At 40.1% G+C, this 19,747-nt stretch overlaps 1 protein-coding gene across 5 annotated transcripts in view; it reads right to left on the reverse strand.

Annotated features, from left to right (window-relative positions):
* Positions 1-283: 283 nt before the first annotated feature.
* Positions 284-19,747, reverse strand: part of LOC131430421 (unconventional myosin ID) — a 54,625-nt gene continuing 35,161 nt past the window's right edge. For all 5 annotated transcript variants that reach the window (XM_058595410.1, XM_058595413.1, XM_058595412.1 and 2 more), the window contains exons 3-9: positions 17,794-18,096; positions 17,284-17,503; positions 16,990-17,215; positions 2,738-3,201; positions 1,273-2,667; positions 1,053-1,210; positions 284-968 (exon numbers count right to left, since the gene is read on the reverse strand). In XM_058595410.1, the coding sequence (XP_058451393.1) occupies positions 794-968; positions 1,053-1,210; positions 1,273-2,667; positions 2,738-3,201; positions 16,990-17,215; positions 17,284-17,503; positions 17,794-18,096 (2,941 nt within the window). In that variant the 3' untranslated portion in view covers positions 284-793. The remainder of the gene's footprint in view (positions 969-1,052; positions 1,211-1,272; positions 2,668-2,737; positions 3,202-16,989; positions 17,216-17,283; positions 17,504-17,793; positions 18,097-19,747) is intronic.

Consider the following 19,747-nt stretch of genomic DNA (forward strand, 5'->3'; position numbering starts at 1 on the left):
GGAGCTAAGCAAGTGTAATATTATGCATAAATAAAACACAGGGAGTTGTTTTAAAATGCATTTGTTACGCGGATCAAAGGGAAAATACGCATGAATTAGTGATAAAACTTAACTTTACTGCTTTAAATATTATCAAAGATCGTAAAAGGCACAATCTTATATAATTGTAGATGCAAAATATAGTCACTATACCAAATAAAAATGCTTCGATTAACCTGAATCTTTCACTGCTAACAAATCAAGTACATAGAAAACAAAACGTGCTGCTGATCAAATAAAACAATGACTAATGCGTTCTCTGTATTTTTTGCCTCGTCGCGATCTTTCCAGTTTATATTCTATCACATACAAATCATGGATGGTACCGTCTATGAATTTACAATTGTTTTATCTATTTCACTTGTTTCTTTTTATAGTACAATGGCACTTCTGAGTACAAACATGATACTTTCGTTTTCTTTTCGCGATAAGTTACGATTAAAATTAAACCGGTGTCAATTTTTTTTCTTGTATACACACCAAACATTAAAGTACTACGTGTATTGCAATATTTAGTGGTCGTAAAGGCCATGATGATTAGCTTACGTCTAGTTTTTCAGCACTTACGGTAAAAGGGATTGGATTGCATCCACGAAACCTAACATTAATAAAACTAGTACTACCGCTTTAATAGGTTTACGAAAAAAACAAAAATGAAAACCCATCGGGGGAAAAAAATCAAACTACATACGAAAACTCAACGTACTTTCCTGCACTACTACGCGCAAAAATTACCAACACTAACCACCTTGATCTATATCGCACTTGCGTACGACGAAGGAACCTTTAGCACGATTACGGCACCGGAATGTTCAAAGGCAGGCATTTCGACGCCGGCCACTGCTTCGACGCTGAGCGTACGTGCTTTGTTACCGAGGCGCAGCGGAATCGTTGGCGACACGTTGACCGGTAGATCCTGATTGCACAACCTACAAACACACACACACACACACGGGGAAAAGTTAGAAAGTGAAAGTGATGATTTAGTAACAGTAACGACTGCTTAGACTTACTCGTAAAAGCGCTTGCATACGTGGGCTACAATTTCTCCGACTCGATCTTCTTTCAGCGGTTGATGTTCTCCCTGTAGGGCCACAACCAAATCGTTGTTGTGATGGGAATGGAAAACCACCAGCTGGTCACGACCCGGGCTCACACTAATTGATGTGATCTAGCAAAAAAAAAAAACGGTGATTAACATACGTTTCTGGTTTAATTTAGTCACACCCGCACCTCCTTGATAGCGACGGTTCGTTTCATGTTGCGGAATTTATTCTTCGCCCCGTCCAACTTGTAGATAGCCCCATCGGTAACGATGATCGCCCGGTCAGCCGATTTGTTGCATTTGTTGAACTTTTTAACAAACGCCGAAAACAGCACCGTTCGGAAATTGTCCGTATTCTTAATATTATTAATACTGGCATTGTACGGCGAGTAGTTGGAATTTTCCGCCGTTACGGACAGATAGTTACCCAACCAGCGACGATCGTGTCCCCAGAACTTGCGCCGTTTGCGGAACGCACTGGCGGCAATGATCTGCAGTCGCAGCTGGGGCCACTCTTCCCGCGGGTATTTGCGTAGAATCATGGTGGCACGCCAACGGGAGAACAACATCCGGAGTTGCTTCTCCGCCTGACGACCCACCAGCGGAGGTTGCGGCCACTGGATACCTTTACCATAGTCTCGCAGCTGACGAGCATTACGGAAGCGTACGGCCAAATCCTGGACGTAACTTTTCAGCTTATACTTTCGGTAGTGGCGCATGATTACGATTGCTGCTTTCATCTTTTTGTACTGCTGACGACAGATCCAACCGCGGACCTGTTTCTGCAGTAGTGTCACAATGTGCGGAATCATTTCGTTGCGTTGTTTCTCCAGGGCGAACAATGTTTGCGGTGAACGGAGAAAGATTTTCGTTTTACCGTATTTCACATCGTGGTTGAAGTTCTTTTCGTTCAGTAGCACCTTTACGCCGTCCCGATCCGACCCAGCTCGGAAGTTAGGCCACGTGTATTGCGATATCATTTTATATCGCAACAGGAATTTGTCGTAACGCTGACGATGCACGAAACCCGCACGACGTACTCTCACGTTCTCCAGCAGTCCGAGATAGCGAACCTGATGCTGCACGCGAACATCGTCGAACACGGAGGCACTCTTGATGTCGTTCGGTTTGATACACCTTACGTAGAATGGTTCCTTTTTCAGCAGTGTTGCTACCAAATCCGTCATCGATCGTTGGAACAACGTCCCAGCAGTCAAAGGTCTCTTCGTTGTCTTCGAAATGTCCTGTGCTCCTTCCGGCCACATGGACGTGATCAAACGATCCTTGGAGTGATACAAAAGGCGCTTGAAATCCTGATACAAAGCATCCCTGTTCTTCTCGATGAATCCGTTTATGCAATAAATAACATCACCGGCGTAGTGCGTGATACGGAAGTCCTGACGGTGTTTCAACTCTTTGTCCATCGGCTTCAGCTGCCGGCTGGAGTAGTGCGGATGATGGGATAGCTTTTTATCCATCGCATCCAGTAGCATTTCGTCAGTAATTTTACCCACGTTTAGGCAGGCCTCGTCCATAATGGAAATGACGCCTTTGTGAGGTTGCTCTACTAGCTCACAAATAATCTGCGAAAAACAAAAACAAAACATCGAGCTTGACTTGTTCTAATGCACTGAAAAGGCCATCAACACCCACCTGATTGTTGAAGTACTCGACATTCGTCCACTCGATCCCTTCCCGGCGGTATTCCTCCTGTTCCTGTTTCAGCACCAGCTCGATAAACAGCTGCTGAAGCTTTTCGTTGCAATAGTTAATGCAGAACTGTTCGAAACTGTTCTGATCGAATATCTCGAATCCGTAGATGTCCAGCACACCGATCACCCGGTTGTAGCGCTTCTGTGTGTTCGATCCACGCACCAGAATGGCCTTGTTGATGCGCTCAATGATCCACGTGAACAACCGATCGTAGATGGCCTTGGCCAGTGCGTCCCGGCCGTATTCTGCCTGTTCGGTGTCATGAGTTTTGGTCATAATTTCTCCCCGGGCCGCTATCACCCGTTCCGTCAGCGAACGCATCATCTCATCTTCGGTTACGTGCAAAAGCTGGGCCACCGTTGAGAGCTGCTTCCGGTTTGCTATCTGAATTTGATCGTCCTGAGCTAAAAGTAGAAACAGTATATAAGTAAATTTCTCACGGAAACCATATTATTGGAAGAAGCAAAGTCTCAGAAAGTATGGACGCAACCAAAAACCGCTGTCATTTCGCAATGGTTTGGAATCTGTCAATTTTTATGGCTGCGTCCTGTTGTTTACACTTTTATCTAACCACTTGTGCAGTTGTTTATTCGTTTTCATTAGTTTGTTTCAAAATGCGTGGACTTTCAGCGGAACAACGTCGAAAAATTGTGTACAAATGGTGCACAGAACGCGGACTGTCACTGAGAAAGATAGCAAAAATGGAAGGAGTAAGTCAAATAGCCGTGCGAAATGCAATCAGGAAGTTCGATGAGGATAACACCTTTGAGGAAAATTTAGAGGGTTGTATTCAAGACACGACCGAGCACAATAACATCAAAAATGGAACGTTTCTAGGGTCTTCATAATTGATACAAAAATAAAGATGATAATGATGATGATACACTAAACTAAAAACTTATTCAATTGACTAATTACAAACTTGCTCTAGTTTAAGCGCTTAGATTGTTAGCGAATGATAAAATCGACAATTAGATTCTTTCTTGATAATTGATTCTATTCAATTTTGATCCCTTCCACAAATTTTTACATTGTTAAGTTTTTGAATAACGTCCTTTAACTAGAAGTCAATTATGATGAGTTCAAAGTTACTTGAAAGCTCAATTTTAGTTACAAACAACCTAAAGATTTAAACCTGAACAAATAAAACTATTTTATTTTACGATAATAATTTTCGAGAAATGTACAAACTTATTAATTTTATAAACAGTTAATCGATCCAAGAGAAGATTTTATTGCTTTTAACAAAAAATGTTGTACCAGTAAACTCAGTAATAGTGTAATTTTATTAATCCTTCTTCAAAATCGTCGATAATCTTCGGAAAGTGTCGGTAAATAATATGGCAACAATACGAGGAAGAAAACATGTGAAACAGTCCGCATAAAATATTTAGTTACTTACATTGATTTTCGCTTTAGCATATTAGGAATATGCGGCATGGATACGCAACAAAATTCCGAAATTTTGTTCATATTGTAACTTGATGTTATTAACACATGAATGAACATTGTCATAGTTACAACGCGTGTAGCCAGCAGACGCTTATTGTTTTGAAGCAAATAATAATTGAACTGAAACTGGCGGTTAACCAAATTCTACGAGGGTTCCTATTCAAACGATACATGTAAAATCGCAGGTAAGCTAGCCTTGAGTTTATCTTTGATACTATTTGATATTGCATCTAATAGTATGTATATGTGAGTCTGTGGAACTCATTTATACTACTAAATCGAGGGGGCCGCTTTTAGATAAGTTTCAGAATTTAATTTTGAATCTTTTGAAGCGTTTAATTCCTGGTGGGACAACAACTTGTTAAGTCACATTTAATGAAAATTAAGTATCTATGATTATCATCATAACACAACTTTATACTGAATCCATTTGCGCTCCACCGTTTTGTTCGTATGGGAATGGAGATTAAGGTATGCAAACCGATCCGTTGACAAATTAAAACATTTTTAAGCTTACAATATTGAAGCTTTGGAATCATTTAAATTAGTAAAATCCATTCAAATCATCGAGGAACAAGCGCTTCAAATTAGATTCGAAAAATCTATCGCCGATAATCCTAAATTGGCCTGATAGTTACCAGAGAACCAAAATAAAATACTCAATTCAAACCAATTTTTCACTGGTATGCAATTGAAATATTCAAATGACGTTATCTCATAAGTTTAAGGTAAATGTTTCCGAATCGATTGGTTGTTGAATTATATAAATCAATCAACAAATGACTGAGTTCTAAGCGTTCAAAATTATGACAGAAAATGGAAAAATCGACCAAAAATTTGCTAAATTGCATGTGATATTTCAAAAGAATCGGTAACCACGCTGATTCGGTTTTTCAATAGCTAGATGATATATAAGATACTCAAACGAACACGGTGTTGCGCAGACAACAGGAAATTTCACCAACAAATAATGCAAAAGCGACAATCCAGCAAGTGAACGCATATACAATCCAGTCATCAGCTCACTGGACAAGCTACTTGTTTCATTCACAGTCAAACATCAACTAGGCAAAGAAATATTGTGCAGCTTATATTTATAGATTTCTCTTCATACTACGCATAACGATGCGGTGTTTTTTATGCATGACGCAAAGCCTCCTATGCCGAACAAGAAGTTGACGTCATTTTGTAAAGCAGGGATTGGTGGATGAAAACATAGGTCTATTCCAACCATTTTTTCAATAGTATACTATTGAAATACTGAAACGACGTCGTCATACATGTTTAAGTTAAAAGTTTCCGAATCGATTGGTTGTTAAATTATAACAATCCATCAACAAATGACCGAGTTATTAACGTTCAAAATTATGACACAAAAAGGTTACGCGACTATTTTTGAGACTTTTAATTGACACCCGGCCTCATATATTGAAGAGTAAGGCATTTTTAATGCCAAAAAGGTCCTGCTAACCCTTAGTTGGATAAACGTATACTGAAGGCGTTCGAGCAAAAGAAGGAGATTTCAGTTTGGGATGTGGCCAACTTGGGGACTTCGAAGTCAAATGTTCTTTGTGCTGAAGAACGTTTGGATCTTCGAACCTATAAAAAGCAGAAACAACCAAAACGTAGTCCGAAACAAGAAGCATCGATCAGAACGAGGGCTCGAGAGCTGTACAATACGATTCTTGCTGGAAATTTGAACTGCATACTCATGGACGACGAAACCTACGTGAAACTCGATTACAAATCCTTGCCGGGACCACAATATTATACGGTGCGAGAAGGGCAAGTGTTAAACCAGTCCGAGACATCGATTGAAGTCGAAAAATTTGGTAAAAAAGCTATGGTCTGGCAAGCAATTTGTAGCTGCGGTAAGATTTCGAAACCCTTCATTACCACTGCTTCAATGAACAGCGAAATATACATCAAGGAATGTTTACAAAAACGACTTCTACCCATGATTCGAAGCCACAAGGATCCTGGTGTCTTCTGGCTAGATCTTGCTCTTTGCCACTACTCGAAATCAACGGTAGAATGGTCAAAAAATGTCACTTTCGTCCCAAAAGTCATGAATCCACCAAATTGCCCACAACTTCAACCAATTGAGAAATTTTGGGCATTAACGAGAGCACACCTTAGGAAACATATCTCGGCAGCCGGAACCATTCAACAGTTCGGAAAAGATTGGAAAAAAGTGTCAAAACATGTCGCCAAGAAGTCTGTACGGAATTTAACGAGGAACGTTCGCAAGAAGGTGCGCCAGCTAGTCTACAATGGCTAAGTAGCAAATGTTGAGAATAATATTCTGTTGTTGTAGTCTAATATTATCAGTATATCGAATAAAATTTGAATATCTAACACTTGTGAATTATATACAGCGAAATCAAAGTGCGTCCATACTTTCTGGGACAGTCTTTATAGATATTATATTTCTTTATGGAAATTTGACCATTCTATTTCAACAGATTTCGCACCCGATTATCAGATTACAGATCCAATGCATGGTTAGGGTTACTAAGAATTTATCCGAATCGGAGCTTAAACATACGATTACTGGCTTCTAAAACTTTCACTTCCACTTCAACTTCCACTTTCACTTCACTCACATATCACTTCACTTGATTTTACCTATTACCAGTATCACGCACAGTGAAGTAATCACCGTAGTGACAAAAACCATCAACTCGAAAATGCTGCCATCATCTAAAATCGGTCTGAGGCAAAATATCATGCTGTACACAGTCTTTTGGGTGTATGTAACAGTATAAAAATCGTATTTTATGTTGCTCCCAAGCATTTCTTGCTTGCTGTGTTGTTGGGCATCTCTTATGGATCAGCCGAACACATTTTAACTGATGTTTTGGGTTTGAAACGCGTCGCTTCTCGGCTGGTGCCAAAAAAGCTGAATTTCATTCAAAAACAGCGTCGTGTTGATGTCGGTTGTGTCGCAGTTTTTGGCCAAAAACTCAACCAATATCATCAACCAAGCACCGTACTCTCCAGATATGGCCCGTGTGACTTTTTCTTCTTCCCCAGACTCAAATTGCGTTTTGAGACCATAGAGACCATAAAAGAGAATTCGCTGCGTGAACTAAAGGCCATACCTTCGGCTGCCTATAAAACTTGTATGGAAAATTGGATCAAGCGTTGGCATGCATGTATTGCCGCAGGAGGAGAGTACTTTGAAGGCGATAATAAAGAAATTTATTAAAAATTGAAATTTTGCGTTTTACTTTTTTTATATATAAAAACGTGATTTATCCACCTAGCAGTGAGATGATACCTTTTTCTATCAATCCGCATGTGTTTTTTGCATGAATATTCTTCGGTGTTAAAGTTTTCATGACATTTTTTTAATGACCGTCGTTTTAAGCGACAATTTGAGATTTTAATCACTCATTACTCTGTAATGTCGAAACTGCAAATCGGATCGAATTTGTATCTAGAAGTGGGACAATCGATTAAACATTCCACGATATGTCGAAATAAGTTCCATTTTAGAGTTTACGGTAATTTAAGGTACTTCCAGAGCCGGTATTCAGGAACCAGCATAACCCAAACCGATTCGTATGGCCATATGACGAATAAATTACAACAGTTTTGAGTCCAACTTTCAAGCTTTTCGGGATTGTCATCTTCTATATCGGTTTGAATTTTAAAAATTCATCATCATGTAATTCGAGAACCGGAAGTCATAATTGGATAAAATTAATTAATTTTGTATATAAGTTTGAATTTTTGTTTCTGAAATTCGATTAGGCTTTTTTTGAGAAAACGATTGAGTTTTGAGAAACGATTTTATACTGGAACCGGAATTCTAAAATCGGTATGGCCGAAGTCAGATAAATTCACCTGAGTAGTTGTGTAGTTTACATTTGTTTCTAAATATTTGAAAATCAGTGAAGACATCTTTGAGAAATCATAGCACGAATTAAATTTTTAGGTGCCTTCTGAATCGACAACTGAATACCACTAAAACTGAAAAAAGTTAATTTTTTTTATCGACTATCCAAATCTGCTTACCCGATAAACCTGATTAATTTATGTTGAATAGACATTTTTATACCAATCACCCTGTATCCCCGAAACCGGAAGTTAGATCTGACTGAAGAGCAAAATGTTGTATAGAATCTTGAAACTTTTCATTTGAATCTTAGATGATTCTTAGATTTCATTTGAATCTTAGATCGGATCAGCCATCTACGAGAAGAATGAGTTACACAATTTTGATTTCGTTTCACATATCATCCTTTAGTTCCGGAACCAGAGATCGGAACCAAACATAATGCAGGAACTTTGGGAGCATACGGTTTTTCGTATGAATCTGAATTTGTAGAAAAAAAATTTTCCGAGAAAATTGAGTGAAATTATTTGTCACACACGCATTTGCTGATCTCGACGAACCGATTTGAATGGTATATGGGTGATATGTTCTTCCAGCATATATTGCTCCAAGTAATTTAAAACAATATAATTAAAAAAAATCCTGCAATCATCTGGTTTATATATGTCATATTCGAACGATTATGTTGCCAAAAAGGAGCCGTGCTAAAATCGGTCCGAGGCTAAATGTCATGAAAAATAATGCTGTACACAGTCACAGTCTGGTACTTAAAAACAATTGGATTTAACAGTATAAAAAATCGTGTTTTCCGTTGCTCCCAAGCATTGCTTTGTCATACAGCGCTCAATACTTCTACTGCTGGAATAGGGGGAAAATCGCTAACAGAAAAATTTCGATATCTCCGTTAAAAATGGACGGATTTTAACAATCTATGGCTTGTTGGATAGGTATTACCGTGCGGAATCTAAGTATAAAAACATATTCTGTTTTCAAGTTCAAATGTGACAGATACTGTCAAAAAACTAAAAATTTTGACATAAAACTTTGTATAACTCAAAAAGTAAACATCCGACCTCAAAACCATTCAATAGCGTTTTGGATCACGGGGAGACCTTTCATTTGCGACTAGTTTGATCAAAATCGGTCCAGCCATCTCTGAGATCTCGACCTCTTAGTTGACAACACACATACAGACACACACACACACACACCATGTAAACCAGATGATATCAGCATTTTAGAGTTGAAAGTAATTCCATAATTATATTGATTTACACTACTTACAGCAACAAATGCTGGAAGAACATAACTTCCATGAGTGACAAAAAATTCACTCAATTTTCTCGGAGATGGCTAAACCGTTTTCTACAAACTCAGATTCATATGAAAAGTAGTATACTCCCAAACAAGGTTCCTGAATTACGTTTGGATCCGACTTCTGATTGCGGAACCACAGGATGATACGTGAAACGAAATTAAAAAATGCAATTCATTTTTCTCGTAGATTAAGATTCAAATGAAATCTAAGAATCAACTACGATTCAAATGAGAGGTCTTAAAATCCTATAAAACATCTTACTTTTTAGTCAGATCCGACTTCTGGTTTAGGAGATACAGGGTGATTAGTATAAAAATGTCTATTTCACACAAATTAATCATGTTTATCGGGTTGGCAGATTTGGATAGTCGATTACCAAATAAATTTATTTCAGTTTAGGCGGTATACGTTTTTGGATTCGGAATGTACCCCCAAATTTTAATTCGCACTACAATTTCTTAAAGATGTCTACACACTCCTCAGTTGAACTTAACTGATTTCGGCTACACCGATTTTAGAATTCCGGTTCCAGTATCGAATCGTTTCTCAAAGCTCAATCATTTTCTCAAAAAGGCCAAATCGAACTTTAAAAACAAAAACTTAATCTAAGGACTTAAGGTTCCATACAAAATTGATGAATTTTATCCGATTCTGGAATTACAGATAATGAGTTTTTAAAATTCATAACGATATAGAAGATGTAAATTGTTTGGCGTATTAATTTATGGCCATTCGAATCATTTTGGGTTATGCTAGTTCCTGAATACCGGCTCTGGAAGTACCATAAATAATGACGAAAAACTCTAAAGTGGAACTTACTTCGACATCTCATGGAATGTTCAATCGATTGTCACATGTTAAGATTGAAATTCGATACGATTTGCAGTTTCGGCATTACAGGGTAATGAGTGATTAAAATCTCAATTTGCGTTTAAAACGACGATAGTTAAAATAATGTCATGAGAACTAAAACACCTAAGAATATCCATGCAAAAAACACATGCGGATTGATAAAAAAAAAAGGTATCATCTCACTGCTAGGTGGATTAATCACGTTTTTGTTTGTATGTTGACAAATTTGATGAAATCATTTATGGTCCATATCGCCGAAATAGAATTTCAAAACATTTGTTCACGATTGAATACGGTTCGTTTCAGAGATTTATTAAATAAAAGTGACTAGTTGTGAAGTGTAAAGATGATTGGTTGAGATGTGTTCCTCGATTTTGTTTAAGCTTGTTTGTAAACAGTACCGCTGAACTGTCAAGGATGAATGCTTGTTCATTTGTGACGTCACGATAAAAAATCTAATTGGGTTTGCAAAATGAAATCACTAATGAACTCATGAATAAAGTACATTTTTTGACATTTACCGATGGCTTTACATATCTATTAAAAAGTATTCAAATTAAAATGAACACATAAACAACCCACTGATAGCTGCCAAACGGTGTTCATCCAGCTCATTTTGTCTCTTTACAGAGAGCAAGCCTACCCGAGCGTCTGTTCCCCATGTTGGGGCAGCTCGAAACAGCGTCTGTTCTCCATGTTAGGAGCGGCTGATTACCGTCCTTGTGTCAGTGTGGGACTCTAAACAGTGCTGACACGATGGCCCTCCGGCGAGACAGGAGGTTGATGCAGGCCTAACAAGCCGCCCGGAAAACATATGTTACGAACGATCAAGAAGGAAATACGACTCGGAATAATCGGCAAAGACCTACGCAACGAACAAAGGACTACGATTGGAAGCTTGGCACATGGAACTGCAAATCGCTTGGCTTCCCAGGATACGACCGAATGCTGCATGATGAGCTTCAAATCCGCGGCTTCGATGTACTAAATTGCAGGAACTTTGTTGGACTTGACAGAAGGTGTGGAAAAGTGGGCATCGAGCGGCTACCTTCTACCAGAGCTGCGGCACAACCAACGTTCTAGGAACGGGATTTGTAGTGTTGGGCAAGATGCGATAGCGCGTGATTGGGTGGTAGCCAATCAGTGATAGAATGTGCGTATTGAAGATCAAGGGCCGTTTCTTCAATTACAGCATCATCAACGTGCACTGCCCACATGAGACGAGACCCGATGACGAGAAGGAAACATTTTACGCGCAGCTGGAACGAACCTACGACAGTTGTCCACGGCGGGATGTAAAACTCGTCATCGGCGACATGAATGCTCAGGTAGGCCGGGAGGCAATGTACAGGCCCGTGATCGGGCTGGAGAGCCTGCACGAGGTAACAAACGACAACGACCAACGATGCGTAAACTTTGCAGCCTCCCGAGGAATGGTAGTTCGAAGCACCTTCTTCCCCCGCAAAGATATCCACAAAGCCACCTGGAGATCACCTGATCAACATACGGAAAATCAAATCGACCACGTTCTCATCGACGAGCGATTCTTCTCCGACGTCATCAATGTCCGCACTTACCGCAGTGCCAACATTGATTCTGACCACTACCTTGTCGCGGTTTGTATGCGCTCAAAACTATCGACGGTGCACAATACTCGTCGCACAGGAACGCCGGCACTCAATCTCAAGCAGCTACGTAGTATTCGTACTGCAGAGGAATACGCGCAACCAGCCCGGTGGCAAGGATAGGGCGCTCCAGCAAGTGCTATCGTAGCCAACATCTGGGGCATTTGATGGGCAATCAGAGCACTCAGAGTATGGTAAACAAACATTCGAGCATTTCAAATAGAGTAAAATCTTAATTTTTTTATCATAGTGATGATATTCTGATCGACAATTTGCGGGGAAGTGCGGTAAAGGGTACTAAATAAACAAGTAGTTTGTAATATCCAATTTTTGTTAGCGATTCTTCTTCATAGTTTTGGCTTTTGCAGAATGATGCTGGCCACAGTTACATGGCGTCATAGCAGGGGGCTGCGCGCAACAACTGGAGCTAGTGCTACTAACGGAAGAGCAGCTTGGCGTGGCGACTCTTGAAGACGGCTGGAGGAACATAAGGACCGCCGTGAGTAGCACTGCTACAACCGTTTTAGGTACGAGGTTATCGAATCGAGGAAATGACTGGTTCGACGGCGAATGTCAGCAGTTGGTCGAAGAGAAGAATGTAGCAAGGGCGAGGATTCAGCAACACCGCACTAGAGCGAACGAGTAAGGATACATAAAGGCGCGGAACAGACAGAACACAGTTTTCCGGAAGAAAAAGCGCCACCAGGAAGACCAAGATCGCGAAGGGATGGAACAGCTGTACCGCGCAAATGATACAGGCGAGCATCTGAATGGTGAAGCACAAGAACGGTACAGGAATCAATCTGGGTGCACGCTCAGCCGACGACAGATTCCCAGTCCCTGATCTGTCGGAGATAAGTGAGGAGATCGGCAAGCTGAGGAACAACAAAGCCGCAGGCAATGACAAGTTGCCAGGTGAGCTGCTCAAACATGGAGGAGATGCACTGGCTAGAGCGCTGCACTGGATGATTTCTAGGACTTGGGAGGAGGAGATTCTACCGCAGGAATGGATGGATGGAGTGGTATGTCCCGTCTACAAAAAGAGCGATAAGCTAGACTGTTGCAATTACCACGCAATCACATTGCTGAACGCCGCCTACAAAGTACTCTCTTAAACCCTTTGCCGTCGTCTATCACCAATAGCTAAGGAATTCGTAGGGCCGTACCAAGCGGGATTTACTGGAGCCCGCGCCACTACGGATCACATGTTCGCGATAAGACAAGTACTCCAGAAGTGTCGTGAATACAACGTACCCACGCATCATCTATTCATTGACTTCAAAGCGGCATACGACACAATCGATCGAGAACAGCTATGGCAGATAATGCACGAATACGGTTTCCCGGATAAACTGACGCGATTGGTCAAAGCAACGATGGATAGAGTGATGTGCTACGTCCGAGTATCTGGGACGCTCTCGAGTCCCTTCGAATCTCGGAGAGGGCTACGTCAAGGTGATGGACTTTCCTGTATCTTGTTCAATATTGCCCTGGAAGGTGTGATTCGAAGAGCGAGGATCGACACGAGTGGCACGATCTTCCGAAAGTCCGTACAACTTTTTGGCTTCGCTGACGATATTGATATTGTAACACGTAACCTTGAGAAGATGATGGAAACCTACATCGGACTGAAAGCTGAAGCTAGGCGTATCGGACTGGCCATAAATGCGTCGAAAACAAAATACATGAGAGGAAGAGGCTTTAGAGAAGAAACACTACGCCTTCCACCATGAATATTGATAGACGGTGACGATATCGAGGTGGTTGACGAGTTCGTGTATTTGGGCTCACTGGTGACCGCCGATAATGACACCAGCAGAGAAATTTATAGACGTATTTTGGCAGGGAATCGTGCGTACTTTGGACTCAGAAAAACTCTCCGATCGAGAAAAGTACGCCACCGCACGAAATTGACCATCTACAAAACGCTCATTAGACCGGTTGTTCTCTATGGCCACGAGACCTGGACTATGTTGGCAGAGGACCAACGCGCCCTCAGTGTTTTCGAAAGAAAGGTACTGAGGACCATCTATGGCGGAGTGCAGATGTAAGACGGAACGTGGAGACGGCGTATGAATCACGAATTGCAACAGCTGTTAGGAGAACCACCTATCGTACGGACAGTTAAAATCGGACGTCTACGATGGGCTGGGCATGTCATAAGGATGTCGGACGACAGCCCAGTGAAAATGGTTCTTGAATCTAATCCGACTGGTACAAGAAGAAGAGGAGCGCAGCGAGCAAGGTGGATCGATCAAGTGGAGGGTGATCTCAGAAGCATCCGTGCCTTGAGTGGCTGGCGACGAGCAGCCATGGACTGAGTTATGTGGAGACGTATGCTTGATACAGCAAAGGACACCCCAGGCCTATAGCTGTTAGGTAAGGTAAGGTTATGTGTCCATTCTAATTTAAATACGTATTATTGGATATATAAACAAACCACCGGTACATGTCAAACATGGAATTTATTCATCACGAGTTCATTCGTGATGTCATTTTGTAGAACCTAATTGCATATATTGTTTTTCCAATGATCTAGGCTGTATTTTGAAAACGGTCTAACTTTTTCCTACCTTTTTGGCATTATCTATAAAAAGGTAATAAAATTGCTGGAAAAACCGCGTGTGTGTGCGTGCGTGTGTGTGTGTATTTTTTAGATTTTTCTCTCAGCAAAATTTTCCCGGAGATGGCTGAATCGACTTCCACAAGCAAGAATACTTGGACTTGACGACATTAAACACATTTCCTGTGCAACATGTGGGCGAGCATTGTCATGTTGCAAAATTACTTTGTCGTGTCTATCGGTTTATCGGGGGGATTTTTTTTTTTCAAAACTCGGTTTAAACGCATCAATTGTCGTCGGTAAACCTCCTCCGTGATACTGCTAAAATATGCAATGCAAAACACTAAATGATTTCACAACATTCGATTGTAGACATACAATAATCGCCAGTGACGGAACTGAATTATGATAGCTTTGTTGTGAAAGCTTCCATGTGACATTCGCCTTTGAGAAGATATACACACTGTGGTTAAACACATTAGTATAGGGTATATATTAATGTCAATAAGAGCGTATGTATTCAGTGCATAAAATAATCAATATCACAGACTAACAGACAGGACACTCAAATTAGATTCTTCAATCATTTTAACGGTCATTTCGAATATTCCTTTATTTGGGACAGTACGCACATGTGTCATGATGGTGCCACGTTACCCTATCAAAAACATCATGTCTGTCATCTAGACTGTGTTTATTTTTTTCATTTACCAACAGAGTTGCCATTCATACAGAATTACCTGTAATGTATTGATTTGTATACGTCCTTGCGAATTTCATGCAGGATACAGATTTAATACATATTGCCAAAACTATACACAGAATTATGCCTACTTCTCATCCTCCAACGCAATTCAAAATCGAACCCGTTTTGTTACAATATTTACTTGCTTCTGGTCTGCCGCCACCTTACCTTACCAACACAATCAAAAATAGTCTGAATGAACAACGTTGAGAAAAATAAATGGTTACCTTCCAACATCGCTAAAAAAGTTAAATATATTATCAACGTAATCCAATAACTTTATGCTTGCTAACAACGACGTCTTAAACAAGTCGGATAGCTTAGAATATGCAAAGTAACCCATGGACACCAATGCTAATGATGAGAAAGTGAATATTCGCGATAAAATATCGAAATCTCGGATAGTATGAGATTTCTGATGAGTATTATAAGATCATTCGAGATCTAGATCGTAAGAGTTACGGCGTAGGTCACGCAGAGAAAATACAGAAGCCGGGTAAGAGAAGCAGACTGAGGAGAAGAACATCGCTTTGGCTTCTGAAGGCCAAACGGCGAGTTAGATGGTGCTTCGGTTACAACGAAAACAGACACTTCAAGAACAAAATATTGTCTAATGAAAAAGTTTGTTTCAAAGAGGAAGAAGGGATACTTGGTGCGGAAGAGTTATGCAATGACTACCAGGGTGAGTCACAGCAAAAGGAATAGAATTATGAATGAAAATGTTCATTTGTTCTGCTGTTTTAAACTCGTCAAAAGGTGAAAAAAAATACTGAGCTCAGTGCCAGTATAAAGAACTCAGTTCCAGATTTCTGTTTCAAATGGAGGATGAATATTCATCTTGCGTTGTACGGTTTTTTTTCAGAGCCTCCGCCGTTTTTCGCAAAGAATTACTACAGTATTTTCTTGCTTCGGTAGTGACAAATCGATATTTTTGCGTATTGGCTCACCGTTCGCAGCTCACGCAGTGCTAGAGTCATGTGGCAAAACCTAAACGACGGAATTAGTTTTATGCACCATTCGCAGTGTGAGTTTTGCTTCAAGCAAAGGCAACTACATCAGCATTCAGCTGCTGGTCGTTTGCATTGGAGCAACATACACCGAGAAGTGAACAACGACGGAGAAAAAATTGTCAAAGCAGCTCTTCTAAGGGCTATAAATGTTTGCAAAAGAACTATAATAGTTATTCAACTGTTGAAATATACAAATTGGAAGTCAAAATAATTTGTTGAATGAAACGTTCGTAGTGCAAACTTCTCACCAAACGAGTGCAAATAAAATCAACATTCAGCTGCTTCACGTCAGACGAAAATGTATTGTGTGTATTGGTTTGAATGCGTTTGGTGACGTTAGAATATGCTAGCGGTGTCTGCTCTAAATTAGAGGAAATTATTCGTATTCACGTCAAACCGGTTATGTCTTTGACATTATCTATCCGCCTTTTTTTAAAAAATGTAAGTTTTCTAGGATAGAAATTCTTCGACTGGTCAAATTTGCAGAAAATTTTGTGAATTCATGTCTTTTGAAACGAAAGCCTTGTGGCTTCGAATTATGGGTAGAAGTCGTTTTTTATAGACCTTCCTTGATGCATATTTCGCTGTTTATCGAAGCCGTTGTGATAAAGAGTTGTGAAATCTTATTGCAGCCACAAATAGCTTGCCAAATCATAACTTTTGACACGCCGAATGGTTGCCCTACCCGCACCGTATAATAAAGTGGCCACTGCAAGTATTTGACGTAGGTTTCGTGGTTCATGATTACACAAATCAGGTCAATCCAATACACGGGGAACTTACTTTTAAAATTAATATTGCCCAAATGTAGCACCGCTGCCACAATCCGCCACACCATAGAAAGTTCATCGCTGCTGAAACCCAGCGCCTTCAATCCACCGGACGTTACCCGGTAGTCGGACTTTTCCGACAGGACCTCCACGCTGCCCTGATTGGTGTAGTGATACTGGTTTGGATCTCGCTGGAGGTGATACTGTTTCAGTTCGGCATCGGATGCACCGCGTAGGAGCTGCAAAACGGAAGCGGATGCGAGTTTATTAGTGTGCTTTTTCTGAAGTCAATATGAATCCTACTAACCTGATAAAAACAGTGAAAGTTGCGTTCACCGCTCTGTTGCTGGATAACCCGAGATTTTTCCAGCAGATAGTTGGTTATGACACCACCCACCGGGTCGCCCTTATAGTCGAACTCGATGTCCATGTATTTGCCGAAACGACTGCTGTTATCGTTGCGGTTGGTTTTTGCATTTCCGAAGCACTCCAGAATGGCATTACTTTGAATTAGGACGTTTTTTACTCTGTAAAATGAAAAAGGAATTTACGTGAGCGGGTTGCGAATTTTTTTTTTGTTCGAAACCTCCGCTTCAGGCACAATATTATCGCATTGCTATCTCTTCTGAAGCAGAGGACAATAGTCACTATCAGTCTTTGCGTAATCGAGTTCAGTATATTGAACTAATTAAGTGACAAATGAGTTTGCTTTAACCCACCCTTATCAGGTTTGTTTTTAGTGTAGGGAAAGCACTTCGGACAAATGCAGTAAAAATGTTACGCAATAGCCGATTAGCAGAAAAAAACTCATATTTACCGTTCGATCTCATTCTGCTTGTTCTGATTCGTCACGGCGGCAATGTACTTCATGATGATTTTGGACGCTTCGGTTTTACCCGCCCCCGATTCGCCGGAGATCATGATACAGGTGTCCTGGTTTCGCTGTTTCAGCACCCGGTAGGCTGCGTCCGCGATGGCGAAAATGTGCGGTTTGTTTTCGAACAGTTCGCGCCCTTTGTACCGGTTGACCTGTTCCGGACCGTAGATGTTCATCTCCCGGTACGGGTTCATCGAGATGCACACCTCGCCGATGTATGTGTAGATGGAGCCAGCATGAAATCTGAAAGTGGAAAGAGGGAATATGTTAAACATCTTCGAACATTAATTGATTCATCATTATATTTAGTCTAAACATTCTTCATTGACATACAAACAGAGAAAATTACAAATAGCTGTAATTTTTCGCTTGAACTTGTCCAAATGATGAACATAATATACAAATACTAAATTCATTATTGAAAAGTGGCAGAATTTTTCGTTGGCTAAATGGATAAAATAGAGCTGTTTCCTACTAAAGGTTCATAAATGAAAAAATAAAAAAATGCAACCTTGTATCATACGGATAAAAACTTTTAGTGAATAGTTCAAGAAGCTTCGGTGCATTTCTAAATAGTTGCTTCTCAAGTGGAGCTAAAGCTTTACGTCTGCTAGCGATTTATGTTGAACTACTAGGTGGCATAACAGTTCAACATAAACTGTTCTGCACTGACGAGTCGAGGACGAAATGTGAGAAAAACCGATATCTCACTAAGATTATACGTCTTTTGTTTGCATTAATTTTTAAATTGTTCGATAAATTTCCATGAAAATTTTTGTATTGGGGTTCGAATTCAAAAAACAAAAAATAAATCCGTAGAAACAGTGGTCAGGTTTTGAACATCTACAGCTCATTCAATTTTGAATAGTTTTGGCATTAAAAATGCCTTACTCTTCACTATACGGGGCCGGGGGTCAATTAAAAGTTTCAAAAATAGCCGCGTAACCTCTTTGCGTCATAATTTTGAACGTTAATAACTCAGTCATTTGTGGATGGATTGACATAATTTAACAATAACACGATTCGGAAACTTTTAACTTAACATATATGGCAACGTCGTTTCAGTATTTAAATAGCATACTATTGAAAAAATGGTTCGAATCAACCTATGTTTTCATCCACCAATCCCAGTTGTACAAAATGACGTCAACTTCTTGTTCGGCATAGGAGGCTTTGCGTCATGCATAAAAAACACCGCATCGTTATGCGTAGTATGAAGAGAAATCTATAAATATAGGCTGCACAATATTTCTTTGCCTAGTTGATGTTTGACTGTGAATGAAACAAGTAGCTTGTCCAGTGAGCTAATGACTGGATTGTATATGCGTTCACTTGCTGGATTGTCGCTTTTGCTAACTCTTCACTGTACGAGGCTGGGTGTCAATTTAAAAAAATGCAAAACTAACCGCGTAACCTTTTTCTGTCATAATTTTGAACGCTTATAACTCAGTCATTTGTTATTTGAATTTATATAATTTAACTACCAATCGATTCGAAAACATTTAACTTAAACTTATGCGGTAACGTCATTTAAGTATTTCAATTGCATACCATTGAAAAATTGGATTGAGTTGACCTATGTTTTCACGAGCCAATGATAGTCGCAGTGAATGATGTCAAACTCTCGTCCGATTTGCGCAGTATGAACTATAGCACAAAAGGGAATCTATAAATATATGCCCGAATACATTTATGCTTTAGTTTACCCATGGCTTATCTTGATTCTCCGGTAACTAGCAGGCCAATTTAGAACTATCTCGGTGATTTGTTGATGGATTTGTCTCATTTAACTTGATTTGAAAAAGTTTAAAAATGTTTTAATTTGTCAACGGGTAGTGTGCATACAGAAATCTCCATTTACATACGAACAACGCGGTGGCGCGCAAATAGATTC

Source organism: Malaya genurostris, chromosome 2, assembly GCF_030247185.1.
Source record: "Malaya genurostris strain Urasoe2022 chromosome 2, Malgen_1.1, whole genome shotgun sequence".
NCBI classification, from domain to species: Eukaryota; Metazoa; Arthropoda; class Insecta; order Diptera; family Culicidae; genus Malaya; species Malaya genurostris.